The sequence below is a fragment of the Neolamprologus multifasciatus genome, chromosome 7, assembly GCF_963576455.1.
Source record: "Neolamprologus multifasciatus chromosome 7, fNeoMul1.2, whole genome shotgun sequence".
NCBI classification, from domain to species: domain Eukaryota; kingdom Metazoa; phylum Chordata; class Actinopteri; order Cichliformes; family Cichlidae; genus Neolamprologus; species Neolamprologus multifasciatus.
Window position 1 is genome coordinate 10,318,109 of NC_140445.1, and position 24,562 is coordinate 10,342,670.

Consider the following 24,562-nt stretch of genomic DNA (forward strand, 5'->3'; position numbering starts at 1 on the left):
CTTTTTAATTAAAGGTCTGTAAAGTATTTTCAACTGTACTCACTTTTAGTTAATTTCTACATCTGTGCTCTCAGCTGCAACCTACCACAAGACATTTGTTCTTCAACGCCGCCACACCCAGAACAAGCATCAACACAGGCACTATCAACACCACACCAAGAGTCAGGAGGAACAAATACAAAACCAAGGGCAACAGCAGATTTCCAACATCCTGCAGAGCAACTGGATCGCCATTCAGAGTTATCGACAGCTGAGTAAGGAGAGGCAGCTGCAGGGCCGCACTCGCAGCCAGGATCAGATGAAACACTCAGTGGGTTTGTAGTTGTGGACATCAGATTTTTGGTGATGACTAATTGCAGTAGGCTATCTACAGTCTGTCTAGAGGCATTGATAGAGAGTGATGTTCCACTGAACTGTCTATCAGTGTCTCTTGAGGGGACATTTTTACAATTACATTCCAGGATCAGACACCAAGGACAGTTTAGCTCAGGGGTGGGCAATCTCTGACCACGAGGGCCGGTGTCCCTGCAGGTTTTAGATGTGTTCTCGAACCAACACAGCTGATTTAAATGGTTAAATTAGCTCCTCAACATGTCCTGAAGTTCTCCAGAGGCCTGTGAACTCATGTGATTCAGGTGTGTTGACCCAAGGTGAGATCTAGAACCTGCAGGGACACCGGTCCTCGTGGACTGAGATTGCCCACTCCTGGTTTAGCTTCATTTCCAAACTTCATGTATTGACCACATCAGTCTCCCCACAAAATCATGGTGCTCAGATTATTGATATGCTTCCTTTTCACTGCTTCAAACAGCAGCTAGTGCCATTGTTCAAATACTTGGATATGTTGTGTCTGATATAGATATACACAGCCATGTCTCCTAAGGAGGTCGCCCTAAAACCAGGTCTATCAGTCACAACACAGGAGCACTGCAGCCTTTAGCTCCTCACTGTGTTGTACACTTAATAGTGTTCAGTGTAACTTAAGCCATCAGCTTTTAACCTGTGCTCATAAGTCTAGTGCCTTCTGTCAGATTTTAATGCAGCCCAGTGGCAAATTTTTCATTAAAAGGAATTCAAGTCTTTATTCTTTGTTAAACAGTGTAGTCACGTCCAAGCTGGTTAAAGACACTCACACTTTGTTAACTTTGAAAAGGGATGGAAATGGAAAAAATAAATGGAAACATTTTAGCAGTTCTTGAGCAAAACTAACAAAAAATGACAACTCTGATGAGCAAGAATTCCTCACCTCAAATCACCTCAGATTGTTACCTTTGACCACATTTTCAATGTGTCTGCCTATCTGAACTCATTGTTTTTCATTGTTTTTCTATGTTTGTCTATGATTTTGTGCAAAATATTTTACCTGAGTTTTTTTCTTAATTGAGATTTGATGAACACAAATAGGAAATTGTGATGAATATGTCGTCTGTCTGTGCTGTGGCTATTAATCATAGGATATATATTATAAATATTATCTGAAGCCATAAGAATTTAATTTATTGTATACTTCAAAACTATGAAAGGACTGTGATATTGAATAAAGGTCAATGGAACTGAAGTGATATCTTCTGCACTGTTTACAGACTCTTGTCACCTTTCTTATTGAGAAATCATGTTATCATTGACAGTATGTATACACAATGCCGTCCTGTAGTTTTATTGAGATTGTTGATTTTCTTTATTGTGCTGTGACTCAAAATCGACTTCCTCCATTGTCAATGAAAACACTTCTGGTTATTTCTACATTATTTTTACATTATTAGACACATACCTTCATGTTGCCATTTCCTGTAGATCTGGAATCAGTTTTATTGTTTTCAAGGAATAAGAGAATGTATAAGAAACAAATAAACATGACCACCTTCTCTATAAGATTTTTTTTATGCATCTCACATTGTCTTCATGTCCTTCATACATTTCCCTCTAGTATGTAGCATGATAGTATGTAACAATATGAGAACAGCACCACCAAGGCTGGAGGCGGAGCAATATTGGAAAAGCACATGGGAGAAGGACGCAGCCCATAACTGTAATGCTCAATGGCTCGTGAATCTAAGAGCAGACCACAGCAAACTCCCTGAACAAGGTCCAGTAACCATCACAGTGGCAAACATTCAAGAAAGGGTCTCCAGTACTAAGAGCTAGACAGCACCAGCCCCCGACATGAGTTGCACCTACTGGCTGAAGAAGCTGACGGCACTCCATGAGCATTGGGCAGCACAAATGAACCAGCTGCTAGATGATGAGAGACACCCAGAATGGCTTACTGAAGGCCAGACAGTCCTGATCTCCAAGGACCCCCAGAAGAGAACTTTCCCATCCAACCACTGGCCAATAACCTGCCTCAGTACCACATGGAAGCTCCTGTCAGGCATCATAGCAGCTAAGAAGAACAATACATGAGTGGGGGGACAAAAAGGAATTGTCAGGAATACCGGAGGAGTGAAAGACCAGCTACTGGTAGACAGGGCAGTGTGGACTAGGCTGACCAACTTGAGCACTCCCTGGAATGATTACAAGAAAGCCTATGACTCGATGCCCCACACCTGGATCCTGGAATGCCTAGAACAGTACAAGATCAACAGGACCCTAAGAGCCTTCATCAGGAACTCAGTGGGGATGTGGCCTGAACCCCCTCAGTGAGATCACTGACAGGGCTGGCTACGTATACTAACTACAGAATGGAGCAATATGTATATATACATACACACATATATAACACATAACACTGCTGTTATGCAGACAGAGGGGGTTGTAAGTGATCCAGAAAAGTTGGAACACCTGTAGGAATTAGTAGCACGAGCTTTGAGGGCTTGATCAACCTCCATTGCTGCAGAACAGCTTTAAATTGTTAACGCATTTTGTGTTCCCTGAAACAGGCCTTTTTGTATAATTCTGAAAACTTTTGACCGATACTGCTGTCTTTGTTGATTATGGATGTCTATATATAATCTGTGCTCTCTTTGTAATGTTAAACAGACAGCTTTCCTGAAAATAGCACAAAAAAAAGAATCAGCATGAAAACCAACATGCCGTCACTCAGCTTTTAAAACAGTCATTTACTTTGGCAACATGCTGTATTTCAGTTACAGAATTAACTGATGCAGCACCATGAATGGCCTCAGTGTTCCCCCTGGAAAAACATTTTCATGTAAGCAGGACCCCTCCCTCTGCAAACATTTACACATTACAGCATTACCCAAGAACTACAGCTCTGCAAATACACATCCTAACAAATAAAGGGCAGACATTAACTTTGATGATTTTTCTTTTCCGCTGCAACTACAGTGGAATCGCTCATCGTTGCTATGCTGTATTTATGTTAATTCAGTTATGGTTGTATAAATTGATAGAGGCTGAGTCATGGTTTATATATTCTTTTATTATCCCTTTGTCTGCAAGTCCCTAAGATTTTTTTCTATGCTGTGGTTCTCGAAGAACAATATCAGAAAGACAATAGAATACAAAATAGAAGCTTTTAAATGAACAGTTGAAATGGTGAAAACTTCATTTAACATAAAAGAAAGGCTAGTAAAGAGACGTGAAAACATTTGCTGAAATGTGATATTCCTGACAACTACTTGAACTTTAGCTACACACAGAATGTAGACTAGCAACTGGTAGAAACAGGTAATCTGGTTAGGAAAAATGTAACATACTAAGTAAGGCAAGTAACAAATGTAAACAGGTAGCTGAGCTGCACTAAACTTGAAACACTGGACAACTAATTAGCAAAATTTCCCCACTATTTTCTTCATTTAACGAGTAGCAGGTTGAGACAACTTGACTGTAGGAAATATGGATGATGTAACATCAATTGTAAAATTGCTTTCAATCCGCACTGATGCACTGAAGAACTGTCTTGCATATCTTATTATATATCTTATATATTAGTTTCATTCTATTTATTTTACAGGATTTTCCAGGTATTTTTCTATGCTAGCTAATGAGCTTGTGGGTGTCCTAAATTTAAACACTGGTGTGAGCTTGGTGTCAACATGTAGCTCAGAATCTTACCAATTAACACATAATACTGTTTACTTTCAAAAAAATCTTGATTTTATAGCCCATTATGAGATCTAGCTATTACACAGCTGTGTGTTAGCATACCAGTTTGCACTTTCACAAATGTCAAACTATTCATTTAATTGACTGTAACTTCTGCAATAATTTTAATCAATACACAAATACAAAAGGAGTGAATTAAATAAACAGATCTTAGTAAGGGTTTACTTCATAGCTGTTATAGCATTTATCTTCCACATCATCAGTGGTGTGATCATTACAGGCTATTTTCATCCAGCAGTTCACTGATGATAAGTATAGCAAAACTCTGATTGTGCAGTGACTTGAGTAGCCAAGTATAGCCAACTCTGCACCATTCCAATTAGATTACCTAAACTTCAGTCTTTTCCATCCTGGGCTGTGTACAGTGAGCTTACACATTACATTTACTGTTATACCCTTAAATGGAAGAAACCTTTAGAGGCTCCTGCAGGAAGAACTGGTTGGCTGCTTCATGGCTGTGCCTTGCAGAACTTAGATTCTGTTCAGTTCAGGACCTTAGACTTCATCTCTATATACATTAGTGTGTAAGTCAGTCACAGAGTGTTATCTCTGTTAACCTCAGCACCTTATTCTTTTACCTGGTATCCATTAGTAGGTTTTCTGAATACTCTGACCTAGCCTAGCATTAGTCCCAATTTATTAAAAAAAAAGTTGCATATTATTTTTAGTCACAATTTAGTTTCTTGTCAACAAAAACTAAGACTTTATTAAATTTTTTCCCTAATCCCCCCCCCCCCCCCCCCCCACACACACACACAAAGCATCAATACTATATGACTTGTTAAAGAGAGGGTAGATTTTTGGGTCCAAAAGTTTGCAAGTCTTGTTTAGGCTGACAATCCACAGTGTGAGTAGTAGTCATTGGCCATGTGTGTCTGTTAGCATAGTAACAGTCACTATTTTGGTTTTTTCTTTGCATTTGGCACAAAGAACTTCAGTGGTACAAACAACTAAATCTTTGCTTTTGTGACATGACTAATATTTATTTATTTTTATTGTTTTGCTTTTTTGTTGACTAAAATAGATCAAACATAAACCTGAGCATAACCTGGATTTAAATCTAAATTTTCCAATGCTAGCTACAATTCTAGTTAACAGCAGCCTAGCACCATCATAGGAGAGGAATGCAGTAGAAAAATTTGATTTAAAGGTCAAGCAACACTGTATGCAGAAAGCAGATTTTTATGATATTACAAACACATGCTGAAGGTCAAACCCACAACTGAATAACAGGATTTTTTTGATTGTCCTCTCAGGTTGCACTGGGATTGCTGGGCTAATGAGCAACATGAGTCACAAGCAGGGCAAAGCCTGGCTCTGGTAATAAGCTAGAAGAATCTATGGCATTTGTATCAAAAATAGCAGTCTATAAGGCGCTAAATAGATAGCAAGAGTAGCTATACTCTAATAGCGATTTTGCTGTTGAAGTCAAGGCATGCTCTGAAGAACAAATCGTACTCTAGCACTGCAAAGTATTTTTTCATGCCAGGCATTCTGTATTGCTGCAAAGAGCAAACTGCTGTCTCTCCTCTATGCATCATATTCGGTAAATTCAGTGCAAAATCATTTTTTGTGGTGTTTTTTTCCACCGTTATTGTATGTTTCATGTAAACCCAATAGACTTGGATAGTTTGACCAGAAAGATAAAAATTATATTCTAAATATTTCTACAGTATATCAAAAAATAGTCATTAACAGAAATACATTTCTAGATTATCACATTCTAAATACTTAGAAAACATAAACAATGCTAACAGTTAAATGATTTCTTTTCATTTGGTGATGAGACTAGTGTTTGGTTCATCACGTTTGTATAAAAATAAAACACTGGGTGGTAGGATGATTTACAAAGTACCTGTCTTAGCACCTTGTTAACATTGAACAGCAGAGATTGGATTAGTTACGCTTCAGACTTTCAGACTTTCAGACTTTGACGAGCCTAGTCCATTTGTAAATGACAGTATGTCTGTAGCCGTAGGTTATCTAATCCCCACAACAATGTGCCCACCTCTCTGAAGGGCATTGATTAAATAATATAAACCTTAAATATGTGTAAACTATCCCTTGTAGAATATAAGGTCCCAGTTTACAAAGCACAACATGAATCGGTCTGGATAAAACATCTTAAGGTTTCCATTAAAAAAAAAACTATCACAGTTTGAATGTGCTTTTTTCTCTGTTTTTTCTCTCTCAATTATTATGCTCATTATTGTATGTGTTGATGCATGTTAGTGTATGTAATTGTTTGCTGGATGTGTGTTGTGGCTCAGTTGTGGCCCTTGAAACAATACACTCCATACAGCTTATGCTTCTTGTCAGGGAAGCCACTGAACCTAACAGCAGCTTCAGTGGGACTGCAGCGCCGGCGCGGGTGGGAGATGGGGTAACGGACACTGCCATCTTCCAACCAGCCTGCATCACAGCGGTCATAGCCCAGCAGCTTCCAGGCAGCATACATCTGGCCAACCTTGGCAATTTGAGCACCATCTTTTTGGCATGCCCTGACTGCCTCATCATAGGTCAGCTTGAAGGGTTGGATCAGGTAGTAGAAACGACCTGAGGTGACAAGAAAACAGAAGGATGAACATAATGGGTTAGAACATACAGAAGAAAATATATCAATGTATCATATTCCTGCAACCTAACCAGAGTGACATGATCCTGTCACCACAACAACACAGGATATACATGCTTTGATGCCTTTACAAATTTGACGAAGTTAAAACATCCATCATTTCATATTATACGCCATCGTTTGTTTTGTGGTGTTGCAAAATACACTGTTCACGGCAATATTGAGATGATGAAGATCAGATGAGAAGCAAAGAAGAGCCATCAGGTGCTCAAAAATAAACCTTATACTCAACGTTAGAACAGCCCTTTTCACACGGCACGCCATGTAATAAATAGAAAGTAAATGGCGACTGTTACAACAATCTAAAGATATATAGTTTCATGCATCAGTCACAGGTACACTCCAGGTACACAACGCCCAGCTGAAAACACTTTACACAAGTCGAGTTGCCCGAGATTCACAGAATTTACCGAAATATAATATATATAATATATAATATAAGATAATATATCATTATCTGGATGAGAAATGTCTTACATCGGAATAAGAGATTTTGGTCATATCGCACAGCCCTCAAAATCTGTTGAGACCATGTGTAACATTCAAACATTCCAGAATATAATAAAATAACTGTAATTTGTCATTTTCATCAAAAACTAATGATGTGATTTACTATCTTTTTTCAGCTATTTTGTAAAACTGTACATTAAAAGAATTTGGACCAGACTATTTGTATTTTATGATTAAAAATATCATCATAAAGAGCTTGCAAATATTGGTGGAAGCATAAAAAAATAATTTTGATAATTACCAGTACTTAGTACGCAGCTGCGACATAAAACTTACACTGAGTGGTAGTCTAAAAAATCAGATATCACATCTTAACCCCCCAAGGTCTAAGTTACCCTCTGTTCCACACTATTCAGTATTGTGGCCTGGGACACCTGAACAAAGAGGGAGGAGTCCAGTGGTGGAAACCATGGTCTGTCTCCTGAGCCACATCTATTCTAGGTGCTACTAGTAGGAAGTAAGATGCAAGCTCACATGGCTCTTCATACTAACTCATATTAAAGCTGGATTGAATAGTGTGTAAAAAACCAAAACAACAAAAAAAAAAACAACAACAACAATTTGATAAATATGAGGTCACTAGCTACATTTTAAAGACATGTTAATACCAAGTATTAATTAACTTCTTTAGTCTAACCTGCTATCCATCAGGGCACTAGCATCCCATTTGTGGTTAGGGCTGGATTTTGTTTTAGCCACATAAAAAAGAAGCACAACTCTTACATGTTGGTATTATAGTATTAACATTCGTTTCTTTTTCAATTTTAGGTGGCCAAACAGGTAAAAATGTTTTCAATCAACTCATAACCCAGTAACCACAGAGAGGGTTACAAACCAGGGCATGTTGCCCTCAGTATTGCAGATGTGTTTGTCGCCAATACCTAAAACACAGTTTTAGTGCTGTTCCTCACCTTTGTAGTGGGAGGTAAAGCAGAAAACATCATAGTGGTTCTTGTCCTTGTCTCTCAACCCATAGTTCCGAATGCCTGGCACTGTGTTCTTGCCACCACAGGGTTCTCTGGGGGTGTTGATGGGATACTGGACTGTGCCATCAGACAGCCAGCCAGCATTGCACCAGTCCATCCCTCCACGCCATGTGTCATACAGCTGGTCAAAAGATGCCACGATAGCATCCTGATCGTGGCACGCCCGCTCTGCATCGTAGAAATTAAGGTTGTAGCGTCCCAAGCGGGGGTAGTATGGGAAGACAACACCTGCACAGACAGGGTGAAAACAGAAAATGAGGGCAGAGAAGGAGATGCAAAAGAATAGAATATAATTTATTTTGAACATGTCAATATAACTAAAATAACAAGAAAACACATACACAAAACAAAGGCATCAAAGTTATCATTAATATCTCTATATCCACTCAATTAATACGCTTGAAAAGAGGTAGAAAAGGTTTACACCTATTTGTTGCTACCCGTTGTTTCAAATACCAAAATTTGCTAAAAATATAAAAAATGAGACAAGGATTCAATAGAACACAATGATACAGCAATATTCATGTAACTTATTGTTTTTACATGAATCCTTACTACATAGGGTTTCCTCTAAGAGTATTTGGTCTTATTTGGAACAAGTTCTGAATGTTGTGGCTCAAAGATTTGTTTCCTACTTTATACAGTATTTGTGCAGTTCAGGTCAACCAAGTCTTTAAATTTAAGAATATTTAATTTAATAAAAAGTGGATTTGATGGTTCTTTTTTGCAGAATACATATTGGATGAGTGTGTGTTCTATAGGTGGCTTCCCACAATTCCACACAGTACAGAACAGAAGTATAATGGAACAATACAAAGTATATAATGATGTTTGATTTAGAAGATCCTTAACTTTATAGAGATGATCTGCAGCCAGGATAAACTGGATGTGTTTGCCCCCCGCCTTTTCCATATTTAAATTCTAGTAATTTTTGAAGTAGTTCCAAATATTATACCTTCAAGGTCCAGCGACACCACTGCTGTTCCATCTTCCAGCCCGTCAATGACTTCACATTTATACCTCCCATAATCCTCCAAAGTGATTTCTGTAATGACTAGAGAAGCATCCATGGCCGAAGAACCTTGTAGGTAGACACGTCCATGGAATCTGCCATAACTCCTTTTGTGATAATCCATGGCAACAAACACATCCACCTAGAGCACGATGAAAAGTGTTCATGTTATACTTTTCCACTGCTTTCAGTTTTTGGAATTTCTTAAGAATAGTCCAGCACATTTTGAACAGAATAAACAAGAAATTCAATTAAATTTTATTTAAACAGCGCCAAATCACAACAACAGTCGCCTCAATGCACTTTATATTGTAAGCTAGACCCTTCAATAATTCAACAGAGATAAGATAATAAGGCCACCATTAGACATGTGTAACAAAACTAGTTTATAATGCTTCTACATAAATGATATATTGATACTTTGGAACGCTACACACAATGTTTTGAAAAAAAAAATACTAATGACAGTTCATTTCAAATAAATGATAACCTCTTTTAGATAGTCTGAGGTCAGCTTGGTCCATTTGATCCGCATCTTACGGTTTTGTGCCAGTGTTTGGTCCCTTAGAATCGTGCATGGTAAAGTAGCATTTCCCCCTCGTCTCGACACCACTTTGGTTTTTTCTGCTACCACTGACAGTTGGGGGCCATTTTCTGAAAAATAGAAACAAAACATTACCTGAGACATTGACTGGAGATCCACATTCATTATATACATAGGACAAACCTAAGATAGTGATGTGATCAGTTGTGCGATGAGGAGAATAAGAATTGATGAAAAGGAAAGGGATTATTCAGGGACACCTGATTCAAACTGGGAGTTCATTGCACAGAAGAGGGGCCTGAAAGTTAAAGGCTCTGCCTCCCATTCTACTCTTAAATATCCTAGGAAGCACAAGTAAGCCCGCAGTCTGAGAGCAAAGTGCTTCAATGGACGGTTTTTTAAGAAATGAATGCAGACTGATTATTAGCGACTTTATATGTGAGAAGAAAGGTTCTAAATTCGATTCCATATTTACCAACGAGGCAGTGAAGAGAAGCTAATAGACAGACAGGTATTTTAGAAGTATGATTTTCTTTCTAGTCCCAACCAGAACTCCTGTCGAATGGTTTGGATCAGCTGACAAGATGTTTCTAGTTTTAGCAATTGTGCAGGTGAAAGAAGACAGATCTGTGGGGTATGAACCCTCTAAAATGTTTTGTCCTCCAGTTTAAAGAGGGAAATTCTATTACATTTTAGTCTCTAACTGAGATCAGACTATAACAAATTTGAGAATGCTGCAGCTATACAGCTTGAATATCCAAGCCTGCTAGCTTAGCTGAAAACTTTGAGGTTCTGGCATTCTGCCATCTTCTGTATGTATGGTCACTTTAGACTAGAAAACAAAAATAAATAAATGAATAAACAAACAAAAACAAAAAACCCCCAAATGAAGCAAAAACGTTAAGAAATGCTAGTCCAGTCAAGACAAAACTGTTCCAACGTCTCAAACCAAACAGCAAAGAATATTTGTGCCATAGATCCAAACAGTGCCAAAGACTCAGCTGCTGCTAAACTGCTTTAAACTTTACTTTAAACAATAACTAATAGAGATTAATTTATCATGTTTTATTTTACTAAAAATATTATACATTAGCTAGTGATATTGAAAAAAAAAGGAAATTGGAAGTCATGCTGGTAAAGATTTATATCATCGTTCTCACTGAATCACGCAGCCTAAATGAAAAGGGCTTTGGTTTTGTTTGTATCTCACAAACAAAGAAAACCAAACAATAGATAAATAAATACATTTCCGAAGTGACTTGCATATCAAAATAGCTGTTATGTGTTGTTGGTTTTTTTTTTACTATGTAAAAACTAGAGATATACAATGTTTTAATTTGCTGATAAAAGCCAAACTGGATAGCTCTGTCTAAGTTAGCTAAAAGTCCCTACATAGCAGTCTTATCACTGAGAACATGCTGATAAACTGAGGGAAGAAAGGACACTGCAGAGTGAGTGTTGTAAACGAAACACAGAAACAGACGCTGGAATGACATTGTCACTCTCACAAAGAAACACAAGTGAACATGTACTCACCTGTGACATAAATGGTTCTCGAATGCTCCAGGTCAGGGTACAGAGCATCTAAGTCATTTTCTGCTACATTCAGTGATATCAAAGCCCAGATCAGCACAGGAATCATCTTCACTCACCAGCTAGGTTCTGACCACTGCAGAGACACAGACAGAGGGTGGGGTTATGCTACAGTGAGGATGCTAAGGAAAGTTTTCCATGTATAAGCTAAAACAGAAAGCCCGTTTATAAGCTTCTTCTGTATGCAACTGTATGACCCTGTGTTTTTATCTGCAGTGCTTTTTCTCCCGCGAGAGCTCCGTAATTACAGTTGGTTAACAGGACGCCTGCCTGCTGGGTACTGAGCACATCTAAAGATAACACACACATCTCAAAATCCCATTTCTAAGTTGTTGAATGCAGTTAAACATACAGTCAGACTCAGCACATTAAAAGAAAGCTTCTCAATGCACAAAAAAGACATCCCTACAAGCTACAGCCCACAGAAGACGTTCACACAATACACATTCTGTGTAAGCATATAGTACATACTGTGCAGGAAGTATTCTGTCATTCAGCACTGTGAGAAAGCAGCATGTCCTGATGACAGCCCACACTTTTAGAAGGAGACTGCCACCGTGCAGCGTCACCCCTGCACCTCAAGCTTCATTCACACTCACACACTGGCGTAGCTGTAGTTGCATCCTTGTGAGGACACCAGCTGACACAACAGAAATTCTTGACTTAACAGCTAACTAGCCCTTTGAGGTTCCCCACATTCTGTTCATTGCCCTCAAATTGACTTAAAAAAAGTCCTCACTATTTCAAGTGGCATTACATGTAAATATACATGTAATGTATTTACATGTAATCTATATATATATATATATATATTGGTGTTTTTGTGGTATTTGTTTAGGTGATGATGGGTGAAAAATTATTGTTGTACCCTTATATATCTTATACAAAATATAACAGAAGAAAAAAACCCAACAATTTCATTTTAATATTGGCAGGACAGGTTTTGTATATGTGCTGGAGGATGGTTAGGAGTGCTGGCCGACTTTGCCAGGTGGAGTTCCTGAAGTCAGCAGAAAAACTGCAGCGTATACACACACACACACACACACACAACACACACACACACACACACACCACACACACACACACACACACACACACACACACACACACACACACTTACTTTATACCCCTCCCAGCCTGAGAATAGTCGTTATGGGCAGAACAACTGGGGAGGGTGCAATGATAAGGAAGTGAAGTATGTCATTTAAAAAAAAGGTAAAAATGCTTGAGTCAGAATGTGCACTGCAGGACACAAGAAGAACAAGTGATGTGTGAAAATGATAATAGAGAAGCAGACAGAGAGAGACTAAGACTGGGAGATACGGCGAAAAAAAAGAAGCTAAAGCAGGGAGGGAGGGAGGTGGAAGAAGCTGAGGGGACTGCAGCAGCAAAAATGATGCAGTTTGAATCTTCACTGGCACCATTAGTAGTATGTTAGTAGTAGAGGGTTAGTAGTAGTAGGTGATGAGCTTCAGCACCTCATCATCCACAGCTGTCATGTGCTGACTTTATTTGAACAAAATGTTAACATTATTAAATAAATATAAAAGTTAATAAGTAGTGTTTTTTCCATACAGCTGAAGAGTGGAAGTTTAGATCAGTTTGATAACATTTGCATTTATAGTACACCTCGTACAAAGAACCATTTCTTTTACCTACGTAGATACTTACCAAGTTATAAGTTCATTGAGTCTTTTTACTTATCCATTTAATTCATGTATTTCAGTTGTGTAATTCTGGACATGTTACAGCAAGGGAATGTTTTTAATGCCTCTACATTGAACTGCAGGTATGTCTGTGATGTTTTATCAAATTCTTGATGCCTGATTTACACTCACTTTTAAGACCTTGTAAGAGAAAGTCTTATCTAAGTTTCTGAAGATGTTTCAACTCTTATTCAAGAGGCTTCTTCGGTTCTAAACCAAAAGGTGGAGTGCGCCAGGTATTTAAATCCTAGTGGGCATTGTCCCCTTTGGAGATTAAATATACTGATCATGTGCATAATCACATGAGCCGAGGTGTGAAAAAGGGTATGACTCAATGCCATCACTGGGGGTTGAGGATAAAACCACTGTAAGACTTTGCCTCACCCTATCATGTGACCTATTGAGTCATCAGATGCAAGTTGTGAGTGGGGGTTTAGATGCCTGGTAAGGGATTTCAAGACTTAATTGTAGGTGTCATAATTCACCAAAACATGGTCAGTCACATGGCCTTTTTTGCTCCTCTTTCAAACCATCTGTCTTCTCTGTCCAAAATGTGAACATTGGCATCCTCGAGTGACCTTTGACTCTGCATTAAATTATTAGTTATAATTAATCTCTGGCTATCTACTGCAAGATCTCTTTGATCTCTTTCTCCCCCCCCAACCAGTTGCTCAGATGGCCGCCCCTCCCCGAGCCTGGTTCTGTTGAGGTTTCTTCCTATTAAAAGGGAGTTTTTCCTTGCCTGACCTGCTGTAAAGTTTGGTTTGGAGAATGAAATGGACAAAGGATGTTGAGCATGGAGCTGCCAGGCAAGAGAAAAAGAGAAAGACCAAAAAGAACATCCATGGATATAGTGAAGGAAGACATGCAGAGGGCTGGTGTGACAGTGGAGGATGCTGGGACAGTGAGATGGAGGCACATGATCTGCATTTGGTGATGAAGACATGCCAAAAGAGATATCATGTCATTTTTCAAAAAATAATACATTTATACATTTGTTTTCCTAACGGCATCTTGAGGTAAAGCAAACTGTACCAGAAACAAGTGCATTCATGGGGTTCCTACCATTTTCAGCATTGCCTGTAGTCACTTAAAATGAGTGTTTATGGTACAAAATTACATAAAGCATTAAGTTGGATATCTTCATGCTTGACTTTGTTTTTAAGCGTATTAGCAAAAGGCACTCAAAGTACAGGATCTCCAGGATTTTGTCAGACACGGGAACAGAAATACTCTCTCTTAGTTAAGTAAATGGTAAATGGCCTGTATTTGTATAGCGCTTTACTTAGTCCCTAAGGACCCCAAAGCACTTTACACTACATTCAGTCATTTACCCATTCACACACACATTCACACACTGGTGATGGCAAGCTACATTGTAGCCACAGCTGCCCTGGGGCGCACTGACAGAGGCGGTCATCAAAAAGGTTTGCTTCAAGTGCATATATTCAAAATTTCCACTCCTTGTTTGTTTATGAAGATTTTTTTAAACATTTTTTAATAGCAGCAACCAACCAAATTTAGTTTAACAGTAATTAAAGAAATCGAATGTCCAGTCACCGTCTGCTAAATCTCTCATATTCTAATTAGCAAAAAGAAAGAAAGCACCTTTTTAAAAAGAAGCTATTGAGTTGCATAAGGAGGATTGAAGGACTGAGTTTTTACACAGTTTGTATTATGCCATAAAAATAGAATTAAACCCATTTGGGATATATAAGTAAATTCCTTCTTTAGCACTGAAAAGACATTGTGTATACATCATAATGTGCCTTTACCCTCAGTTTTGGTTGAGTTTGATATGCTCAAAATGAGAACAGCGGGTATTGGTGAAAAGGGCATATATAGCCTGAGGCCGGAAGGGGTGTGAATGGTCCTGTTCCTGAAATTCAGATGCTATCTCCACTTGCTTCTTATCTGCATTTACATATAGATAATTGATAATATGCTAATATGTCCTTTGGGCATGCTAGCACAGGGGTCACAGCAGTCATAGTTTGGAATCTCTTGAACTTTTAGTGTTCCATGAATAACAGAGGACCAGAGCACTGATGTGATTTACAAACATAGCTGTTTGAACATGTGTTTCTTGGTAACATCATTCTCATGAAAATGGGAGTTTTCCAGTTGAATCTCCAACTTTAAGAGCTATTCCAGGCTACTTTTTCAAACAGACTGGATTATGAGCTGTGAGTTGAATCAAATGCAGCATTAACCTTCTTTAATTAGTCTTTAATCAACTGCCACTGGAACACTGTGGCCTATTTTAAGTGGACCCTTGAATTCATTAAACCTTTAACATTTCTAATAAACTGCTGTGGCAGTGGATGTGGATTGGAGACGGGCATCTGAACCACCTCAAATCGCTCCTTTTAATGTGGGTGGAGTAGCAGCTCTACTCTGAGCCCGTCATGAACGACTGAACTTCTCGCCCTTTCTCTGAAGGCCAACCACCCTTCAGAGAAATCTAATTTCTGCTGCTTGTATCCATAATCTTATTCTTTCATCACTGCCCCACATAGCAGACAGGTCTGACCCGGATCTGGTGTTAAGCCGGCACTGCTGGCTGACTGCTGGTATGGCAAGTGGTATGTCATCCAGATTTGGCCAGGCCTGGCAATGATAGCACTGTTTATGTGATGGCATGCCACATCTGGCCCGATTGTGGATTGGTTTATCTGGCCAAGGCTCATAGAAAACAGGTCTGGCCTGTAAGCTGGCACTTCTGACTGACTGGTGTCATGTCAGGGTGTATGTCAACCAGATGTGGGCCAGGTCTGGCAATGATAGTGCTATTTATTTTCCTATTTTCCTATTTTAGTTAGAGGACCCAAATGCCATGTTGCAATACTATACTGCTATGGTAGCCAACTTTTCAAATGCCGGTTTGACAGGTTTGTGAGTGTACACTTCATCCAAAACCTAGTGAGGGTTTACTTATGTTTACCGCCGGGTTCCTGTAGCTCAGGAGGTCGAGCGGGTTATCGACTGATCGGAAGGTTAGTGGTTTGATCCCTGGCTCCTCCAGGCTGCATGTCAAGAGTGTGAATGTGTATGAATGTACAGAGTTGGCCGTTGGTGATATTAAAGTCCTTTTGTGGCACATTAGTATATGTGAGGGGGAAACTCCTCAAGATGAATGGTGGCCATCTTGGATGTAACTTATGTTTTTTCTATAGGAAGAGGGCCATGTGACAACTTATTGGTAATGTCACAAGAAAAACAATGGTGTGCTTGGTTTCAACGTAACTTTATTCTTTCATGAGTTATTTACAAGTTTCTCTTTGTTCACAGCCATGACATGTCAAAGGGTTAACACGTGAGGAGCGGATCGAAATTGTGTTGATATCTGGTGAACGCAGTAACCGGGTCATTGCAGCAGATTTCAATGCAAGACACCCTACGAGACCACCCATCTCCCATGCTACAGTTAGCAAACTGCTTGCTAAGTGTCGTGAAACTGGTTCAGTGTTGGATTTGCCAAAATGTGGATGCAAGAAAACTGTCACTAATGAAGACACATCAGTGGCTGTCCTAGCTTCATTCAGCAAGAGCCCACAGCGTAGCACTCTCACTCACTGGAGAATGGCATTAGTCGAACATCCCTTCGGCGGATATTAGCTACTCACAAATGGCACCCTTACAAACTCCAGCTACTGCAAAAAAAAAAAAAAAAAAAAAAAAAAAAAAAAATCTCAATGAGGATGACCCATATTGGCGCACAGAATTTGCAGAATGGGCAAAACAAAAATTGGAACAGGACCCTCAGTTCACGCAGAATATTTTGTTCAGTGATGAGGCAAACTTTTATGTGAATGGTGAAGTTAACAAACAAAACCACCTCTATTGGTCTGACACTAACCCACATTGGATGGATCCCTCCAAGACTGTTGGAACAACAAAAGTGATGGTTTGGTGTGGTATATGGGGTACAACGATAGTGGGCCCATTCTTCATCAATGGAAACCTCAAGGCCACTGGATATTTGAAATTGCTACATGATGATGTGTTTCCCTCTTTGTGCACTGAAGTTGGCATTTTCCCTGAGTTTTTCCAGCAAGATGGTGCACCACCACATTATGGGTGCCAGGTCCGAGCATTCCTAGATGAACAGTTTCCTGGAAAGTGGATTGGTCGTCGTGGGCCAGTTGAATGGCCCCCAAGGTCTCCCGATCTGACCCCCTTAGACTTTTATCTTTGGGGTCATCTGAAGGCAATCGTCTATGGTGTGAAGATACATGGTAAAAATGGTAATGGTCTGTATTTGTATAGCGCTTTACTTGATCCTAAGGACCCCAAAGCACTTTACACAATCATCCACCCATTCACACACACATTCACTGCATTGCATTGACATGCTCATGAACTCGGCGGGCAGCCAGCTGCGCCAGAGTGACCGAGCCCCGGGCCGAAAGGCTGAGGGCACCCGACCCCCGAAGTGGCGCGAGCGAGCCCCAGGCTCCAGGCCCCGATAAGCAGCCAACAAGGAGTGAGCCGGTGTGTACCTGGGCGCCCACCCCCGGACACAAAGAACCACCAACGCACCGATGTCTGAGTGCAGGGGAAGTGGTGGGGGGAGATAGGCCTCCATACCTTAGAGGGCCTGAGATGTCCCCAGAGAGGTGGCGTCTGATACCCAACCTGACATATAGACGCAGACATACAGGCACACACAGATACAAACATTCATTCCCACCCTCATGCGCTCATATGCACTTACTCAACACTCACCCAACTGTGGAGACAGACATAGAAGAGACACTGTACACACAATCAACACTCCCCAAGCGTACTCTACAGAACTGGGTCTAGGTACCTTGCCCCTGGAGGGGGAAACTGCACCCAGACCCAAGTGGTGTTACCCTTTTTCCCTGCGGTGGGGAGAAGCAGACCACCCCGACTCCGCAGCAGCAGGGAGGCCCCACACTCCAGACCCCAGTCGGACGGCCAACTCCTCCTCTCTCCCCCCGCTCCAGCCGGTCGCAGAGAACGGGGGTGTGAGAAGACTCCAAAACCTCCCTCTGCCCGCTCATATGTAGTGTTGATGCATGAGTGTTCTAAGGTGCATTTAAACCCCAGGAGGGCATGGAGCTACCTGCCAGAGAGCAGCAGGTAAGCGCATAGCCCCTCCTGATAGCCCTCAGTGTCTACGTGTATTTAAAATTGAGAGGTGGGCAACGACGCCAGGGGTGAGGTGTACACCCTGATGGTCTTTTGGACTCCGTGTAGCACGCTACACCCCAAGATCCTATATGTATGTGTTATGAGAGTGTGAGTAATGTGAATGTCTAAGTTGTGAGATGCACCTTTTTCCTACTGAGGACCACGGCAACAGATCTGTGGGTGCTGATTCTCATTCCCGCCGCTTCACACTCAGCTGTGAGCCACTCCAGTGCAAGCTATAGAACACCTCCTGATGGCTAACTAAGCCCAATAGGACGGACTCCTCCTTCAGCTTGATGGCTCTCTTCTCAGATTACCACCACAAAAAGCACCAACCACCTTGCAGTAAAACTGCAGTAAAAAACAGATGCCACAGATGTTCAAAAGCAGCAACAAAGCATTAAAGTAAATAATAACCACTTAAGTGGAAGCATTCTCCAGCTGCACGCTGGTTTGCTCAACATATTCTAGAAGACCCGTGCTGGCTACAATATTCTCATCAGGTTGAAAAGAAGAGTAAACATCCTTTAAACTTCTTTAATGTCTCCTTTGCACACGTCATTACTACATGTGATGCAATTTTATCTTATGTATTCAGAACTGTTTTTTTTTTTATTAATATCCAGATACTCTGGGTTTTTTTTTTTTAAATTTAATGTTCTTTCCAAATTCCAGGTTTGGAATATGGAAATTGTTTACATTTATGACTAAGCCACAAAACAGAGTAACTTGAACCTCAAAAAACCTCCTTTAGAGAGAAAACAAAATTTAGTGTAAAAACCTTAAAAGAGAGACCTGATGAGCCACTTAGAGAGAAAGAAAAGTCTGTGTTATTTTCTTTTTTATTTGTAAGACATTTTCTCAGTTATGGGTTATCTCCTTTAAGGTACACATTTGTGTGTTATAACAGGGAGCCAAGCATCTCTGGACTGTTGCCTTCTTTTTAAACAAAAGCAGCAAAACCTCAGGACAATGATAGATGGAAAGGAATGCATGGATAATGACATTAACGAGGCAATGAGATGTGAAGACCACCACAAAGAGACAAAACAATCATTTATGTCATTGTAAAGTGACACTACTTGTTCTTGTAAGAAAGTGATCATGAGATTTGGAATGTTTCTTTGAACACTCAACTGTATAACTAGAAAATAGTTCACAGGTTAATGCAGACATCTCTCTATCTTCTTCCACTTATACAATTCAGGGTCACAAGGAGTTTAGAGGCTATCACAGAACAAGGGACAGACTCCACCTGGGAGAGGTCACTAATTTCTCTTAGGGCTAACACATACAGACAAACAACTATCACCAATGCATGTTTATGGACTGTGGGAGAAAGCAGGGAGTCCTACAGAGAAGAACATGCAAACACCACACAGAAAGGCTGGATATAAGCCCAGGACCTTCTTGCTGTGAGGCAACAGCAACCACACCACACACTTCCCCAGTGTAAGCTTACAAATAAAATAACCATTATGAATTAAAGAGGCGGAGTTTTGTTCTGCTTGAATGGACCTCTCACTTCTGACTGAGTGAGAAGATGATGTAAGAGCTCCTGAGACTTTGTAGCCTGAGCAATAAACACAATACTTTCATTACATGCAAGTTGTTAACCTGGCTTATGCTGAAAACCAGTACAAAGGAGATGCTTTTTTCCACGTGTTTATAGACCACTCTGCATTTAATTGTTAATCATTTTAAACTGTAACTCTTTTCCACAGCGTGTCTTTTATCCTGTCTTCCTCCTCTCACTCCATACTGGTCGTGAACAAGAAAAAAAAGAGTAAAAGAGTCTGTGGAAAACTGGTTTCAGACAGGTATCAATTTGTAGGTTGAATGTGAATTCAATAAATGAGATTGCATTCAACAAATGTAACAATGCAACTGGCCAGATCAGGCTGTTGTGGTTGGGTGAATGACTTCATGGTACAGATAGTGACAGACTCCTTTAATGTGCTGCTATCTCTACTGCAACCTGCAAATCTTCAGAGCTCTGGACAACATTTAGGGTTACCTGGCTTACACTGAAACTTCTGGCAAACAGAGAGGCATTCAGTCTCTGCAGCACCAGTGCAGAAGTATAAATGCTAAACATATTTATTTTTCTTATGAAGGAGTCCACAAAGATCACATTAAAACTCTGGCACAGAAAAAAAAACATGTAAAGATTACATAGGAGAATAATTCTTAAAATAAACTCAATGGAAACTTGGAGGTTTAGTGTAAACCTTAGCCTAGGGTATGCTTATGCATTTCCTTTCCTCGTGTAGTCTTTCCACAGGGAAATGATGCAGAAAACATTCTATATTCAGCATCTCTAAAGTGGAGTATGAACACCCTGTTGGAGAACGTTTTTTAAAAGCTGTGAGGCAACTTGCTTTGGAAAAGCAAACCCTGCCAAGCATACAGACATTAGCAGTCACTAGAATCTACTATGTGTTTGCATGTGGGTGGGGTGCAATTTGATGGGTGTGGTATTTACTGTATATGCGGCCTTAGGTATTCACAAATAGTCTGTGTCCTTATTGCGCAGCTGATATATTTTCCTCCTATGGTTGACGTGGTGAGTTCAAACTAGTCTATTGAATTCTTCATTATACATCACCAGCACACCACGTCATACCTGCTACAAAGAGCCCTCAGTACAGAGCACAAGATTTTCCTTTTAATATTCCATATAAATATTATGAGAAAATAGTAATACTGTTGGTGACACTGATTCTATTGCAGGAACGAGAATAGCTAGAAATGGATGATCCTACAATCCTGCCCATCTGTTTTTGTTTCTGCTTTTGTTTTCTGTGGGAAATCAAGCTTTGGTTAGGGTTAGATACACTCCTTATAAGCATCTAAATGGATACAGGGTACTCACTGCTAGCTAAACACAGGAGGCACTACCAGAGCTAAAAGTAACTAAGTGTTCAAGTGCTTTTTAAATTGCCTTGCCTTGTTAACTGTCCATCCATTTTATTCCACTTATCTAATTCAGGGTCACGGGGTTGCTCTCCGATGTGTTCATAAAGGTGTGAATTTAGATAGAAAGCACTTAGACTTAGAAAAAAAGTGCTTCTGTGAATGGGTAAATAAGGTAAGAAGAAAAGTACTATATAAGAATCAGTCCATTGGAATGACCGGCCGCATCTTCTCCTTAAATTGCTGTCTGTCTGAGTGTTGTCCAGAAAAACTATGTGGGCTTTATAGATAATTGGGAAACTTTCTGGTGGAAACCTGGTCTTGTTAGAAGAGACAGCATCCATCCCACTTTGGATGGAGCAGCTCTCATTTCTAGAAACCTTGCCAAATTTTTTAACCCCCCCCCCCAAAACGTGATTATCCAGAGTTGAGACCAGGAAGCAGAATTGCAGTCTTACAAGCCTCTCTGCAGCTTCTCTCCTCTTGTTATCCCCCAAAACCCGATCCCCTTAGAGACTGTGTCAGCTTCCAAACAGACAAAAAACAAACTAAAAACCAGCAAAAAAAATAGCTTCAGTATGAGAAAAAGTTACCAAGAAAAATATTTCACAAATAGTCTTGTAGTGAGAAAAATCTCGACCTTGTGATTTCATCCATCCACTCAACACCACAATAGACTCGCCTACAGCATTTAACTGGGAGCACGGTTAAATAATAAATAAGGTAAGGTAATGTTACTGAAGAGACAAAACGTTCAGAAAATTTGGCTCATATGTCTTGCTCAACATTTGCTATATAAAGGCGAATACACAGACATAGACACACACAAGACATACTGATGCAGATTTTCCCTTTCAAGCTAGTAGCCAGTAGATGCTGCTGTTTCCTGCTCACTACTAATTCATATAAAATGTGTGTGTGTGTGTGCGCGTGCGTGCGTGTGTGCGTGCGTGCGTGGTGTGTGTGTGTGTAGAATAACACCCCCTTTTTGATTAAGGGTTGACGTGGTCCACTGCAGGCCCCAGTCTGAATGTATGTTTGTGTGTGTGTGTGCTCTGGGTGGGTGCAGGGGTAATGGGTGGGGGTCCGGGTGGAGCCGCAGAGTCTAAGCCAGCACACAGAGAGGGGTTGTTGAGCTGAGAGCTGCTCACAGTCCTGATGTTTTCAGCTCTAAATCACTTGGCCTGTTGCTGCACAACATGGTCGACCACAACTATTCTCAGAAGTCTCACAAATATGATCAGCTGCACGATTCCATGATGAGCAGATGAATGAAGATGGGGAAAGAAAACAAAACCTTGGTTTATAGCGCAATAGAGTTTATAGAAGCAATTTCTGCATTCCACTTGCAATAGTCCAATAAGTCAATCAGTGAAAACTGTCAATATCAACTATTCTTAAAAAAAAAAAAAATTCATCCTTGTTATGTGAGACACTGCTCTTTGCTCTTTGCAGGTTGCTGCAGTGGGACATTCTTCTTTATTCATAGATATTCACTTCACTTCTGTGGCTTGGTTAGATGTTCCTCCAGAACAATTAGTGTTTCCATGGCCGGGCCCCTGAACAATCAAGCAACCTGGCTTTGAATAGCACCGATTTCCAATTCCCTGTTCGCAGTGTATAACAAAACCTGTATGTACATCAGTTGTAATATGTCTTGGTCTGCTCATGCTACAAGAAAAACTACCTGACTGCCTTTACAGATATTAGGAAAAAAAATTCAGGTTGTATTACTTTGCTTCAGAAAACAGTAGACTTATCACTGATAAGTTGATAAGTATCACTGAGCTGCAAGTCCCTCAACAGATGTTCCTGAACTGTGTGAAAGTACTACCCCAAGCAGGAGCATTTTGTGGGTAAAAACTCCTGAAACCTAAGCGAGACCCTGCCTCTTCTTCACTTCATCAAAAGGTTACACCCTCTAGCATGCATATTGAAAACTCAACTAAAGCTCAAGTACCTTTAAACCTATGTCTAAATATAGCACTCAACGAAGGGTGTTTGGAGTCTACTGCAGTGGAAATCCTTAAAAGTCCAGCTCCACAAGGAGACAAATATTTCAGTTACCTTTTACAAAACCCCCCAAAATGTTCCAGACCTGTACACAGGACACCACCTCAGGCAAGTATTTATGTTGAGGAGGAAAAACAAGCAGGACTTTTTAAAAGGAAAAGTAAATAGTTTTTGATCTGTGGCAGTCAGAATGCTTTTTGTTTTTTTACATTTTAATATTTGTTATACGATAGTAGAGTTGATAATAATAATAATAATAATAATAATAATAATAATAATAATAACAGTAACAACGTAACAACAACAACAATAATAATAATAATGATAAGAAGAAGAAGAAGTAGATTTACAAGGCGCTTAGTGAGTGAACGTTTGTTTCTGCTGTTAAAAGGACAAGTCGGTTTTCTTTTATGAAAACAGTTATATAGCAAAAACAAAAACAAAAAACAAACAAAAATAGTGTTACTGCTTATTCCTAGGTTTGGTTTGTGATATGCACTTTAATGTTTCATTACTGTTACACGTCTTTCCTTTTCCCTAAAACACCTTGAGATTATTACAAGGTGTTATATTTATCATTCCAATTAACATCGCATTAATTCTCATATTCTTTGTAATGCGTCAAAGTGACAAGAGTTTCACAAGACTTTTTTTGTAAACACAAAACGAAATAAAAAACCCAGCTCTTTACCTCGCCCTGTGCGCTGTTTGGAAGCTTCAAACCTGCGGCAGCCAAGAAGGTGATTGAAGCGTAAACCGTTTACGCACCAAGTTAAGAGCAGCAGGCGGTGCGGGTGTTTCTCTATCTACTCCAATAACAGGTTCCACTATCAGCACTAATAGCAGTGCGGCAGCGCGGTCCTCCAGTTTACACGCACGTGGGTAAGAACAGTCCGACTTGCACGCGGCACCGTGCGCATGCAGGTGAAGTGCGTGAAGTGCAAATCCACACTGTGAAGTGGATGTTTAGCCTTTTTGGACAACTATTTCCAAATGCCTCACACCCATTTCAGGAAAAGTGTCAAACAAAGGAGGTACCCGGCCCTGTTGCTCAATCTGTGCTTACAGACTAGATTTGCACAAGCCCATCACCCCGCCTTCTCGTTGCTTCTCAGCGCCTCTCAGCTTTAATCACACGTCGTGTTTAAAGTTAGTAAACATTCAAACGTGCCTTTGTCAGCAGTAGTGATGTACTGTTTATGTGTTCTTCTCTTTTTACCTGAAGAGAAAAAAAAATCAGACATCAAATCACAAACATGCTCATGAAAAGAATGACGTGTCTCTGAGAGAGAGTCAGTCTTTCTTACACTCAGTAAAATGTAGTTCAGTATTTGAGTTCCACCATGATGAGCTCTTTTCACTGCTATGACAGAACAAATCAACAAAGTATTATAAACTGAGCCTTTACAGGGTCAC

General features: G+C 40.0%; 2 protein-coding genes across 3 annotated transcripts in view; one reads left to right on the forward strand and one right to left on the reverse strand.

Moving 5' to 3' along the window:
* Window positions 1-1,872, forward strand: part of vcanb (versican b) — a 35,722-nt gene extending 33,850 nt beyond the window's left edge. Inside the window, exon 16 of the mRNA XM_085166159.1 lies at window positions 75-1,872. Within this exon, the coding sequence (XP_085022285.1) occupies window positions 75-322 (248 nt within the window). The 3' untranslated portion in view covers window positions 323-1,872. The remainder of the gene's footprint in view (window positions 1-74) is intronic.
* Window positions 1,857-24,179, reverse strand: hapln1b (hyaluronan and proteoglycan link protein 1b). Of its 2 annotated transcripts, none has more exons than XM_085166162.1 (6): window positions 23,838-24,179; window positions 11,292-11,424; window positions 9,702-9,865; window positions 9,155-9,353; window positions 8,125-8,427; window positions 1,857-6,624 (listed from the first exon to the last, which is right to left on the reverse strand). In XM_085166162.1, the coding sequence occupies exons 2-6, from the start codon at window positions 11,395-11,397 to the stop codon at window positions 6,335-6,337; spliced, it is 1,062 nt and encodes a 353-aa protein (XP_085022288.1). In that variant the 5' UTR covers window positions 11,398-11,424; window positions 23,838-24,179; the 3' UTR covers window positions 1,857-6,334. The 2 variants fall into 2 exon arrangements, with proteins under 2 accessions (XP_085022288.1, XP_085022289.1); XM_085166163.1 differs by lacking the exon at window positions 23,838-24,179 and adding an exon at window positions 11,820-12,065.
* Window positions 24,180-24,562: the final 383 nt, after the last annotated feature.

Coding starts and splice junctions, on each gene's coding strand:
- hapln1b (XM_085166162.1), bottom strand. CDS start 11,397: ATGATTCCTGTGCTGATCTGGGCTTTGATATCACTGAATGTAGCAGAA. Junction 9,354..9,701: donor CCTCAGACTATCTAAAAGAG/GTTATCATTTAT, acceptor ATCGTGCTCTAG/GTGGATGTGTTTGTTGCCAT. Junction 6,625..8,124: donor CTTTACCTCCCACTACAAAG/GTGAGGAACAGC, acceptor TTGTCACCTCAG/GTCGTTTCTACTACCTGATC.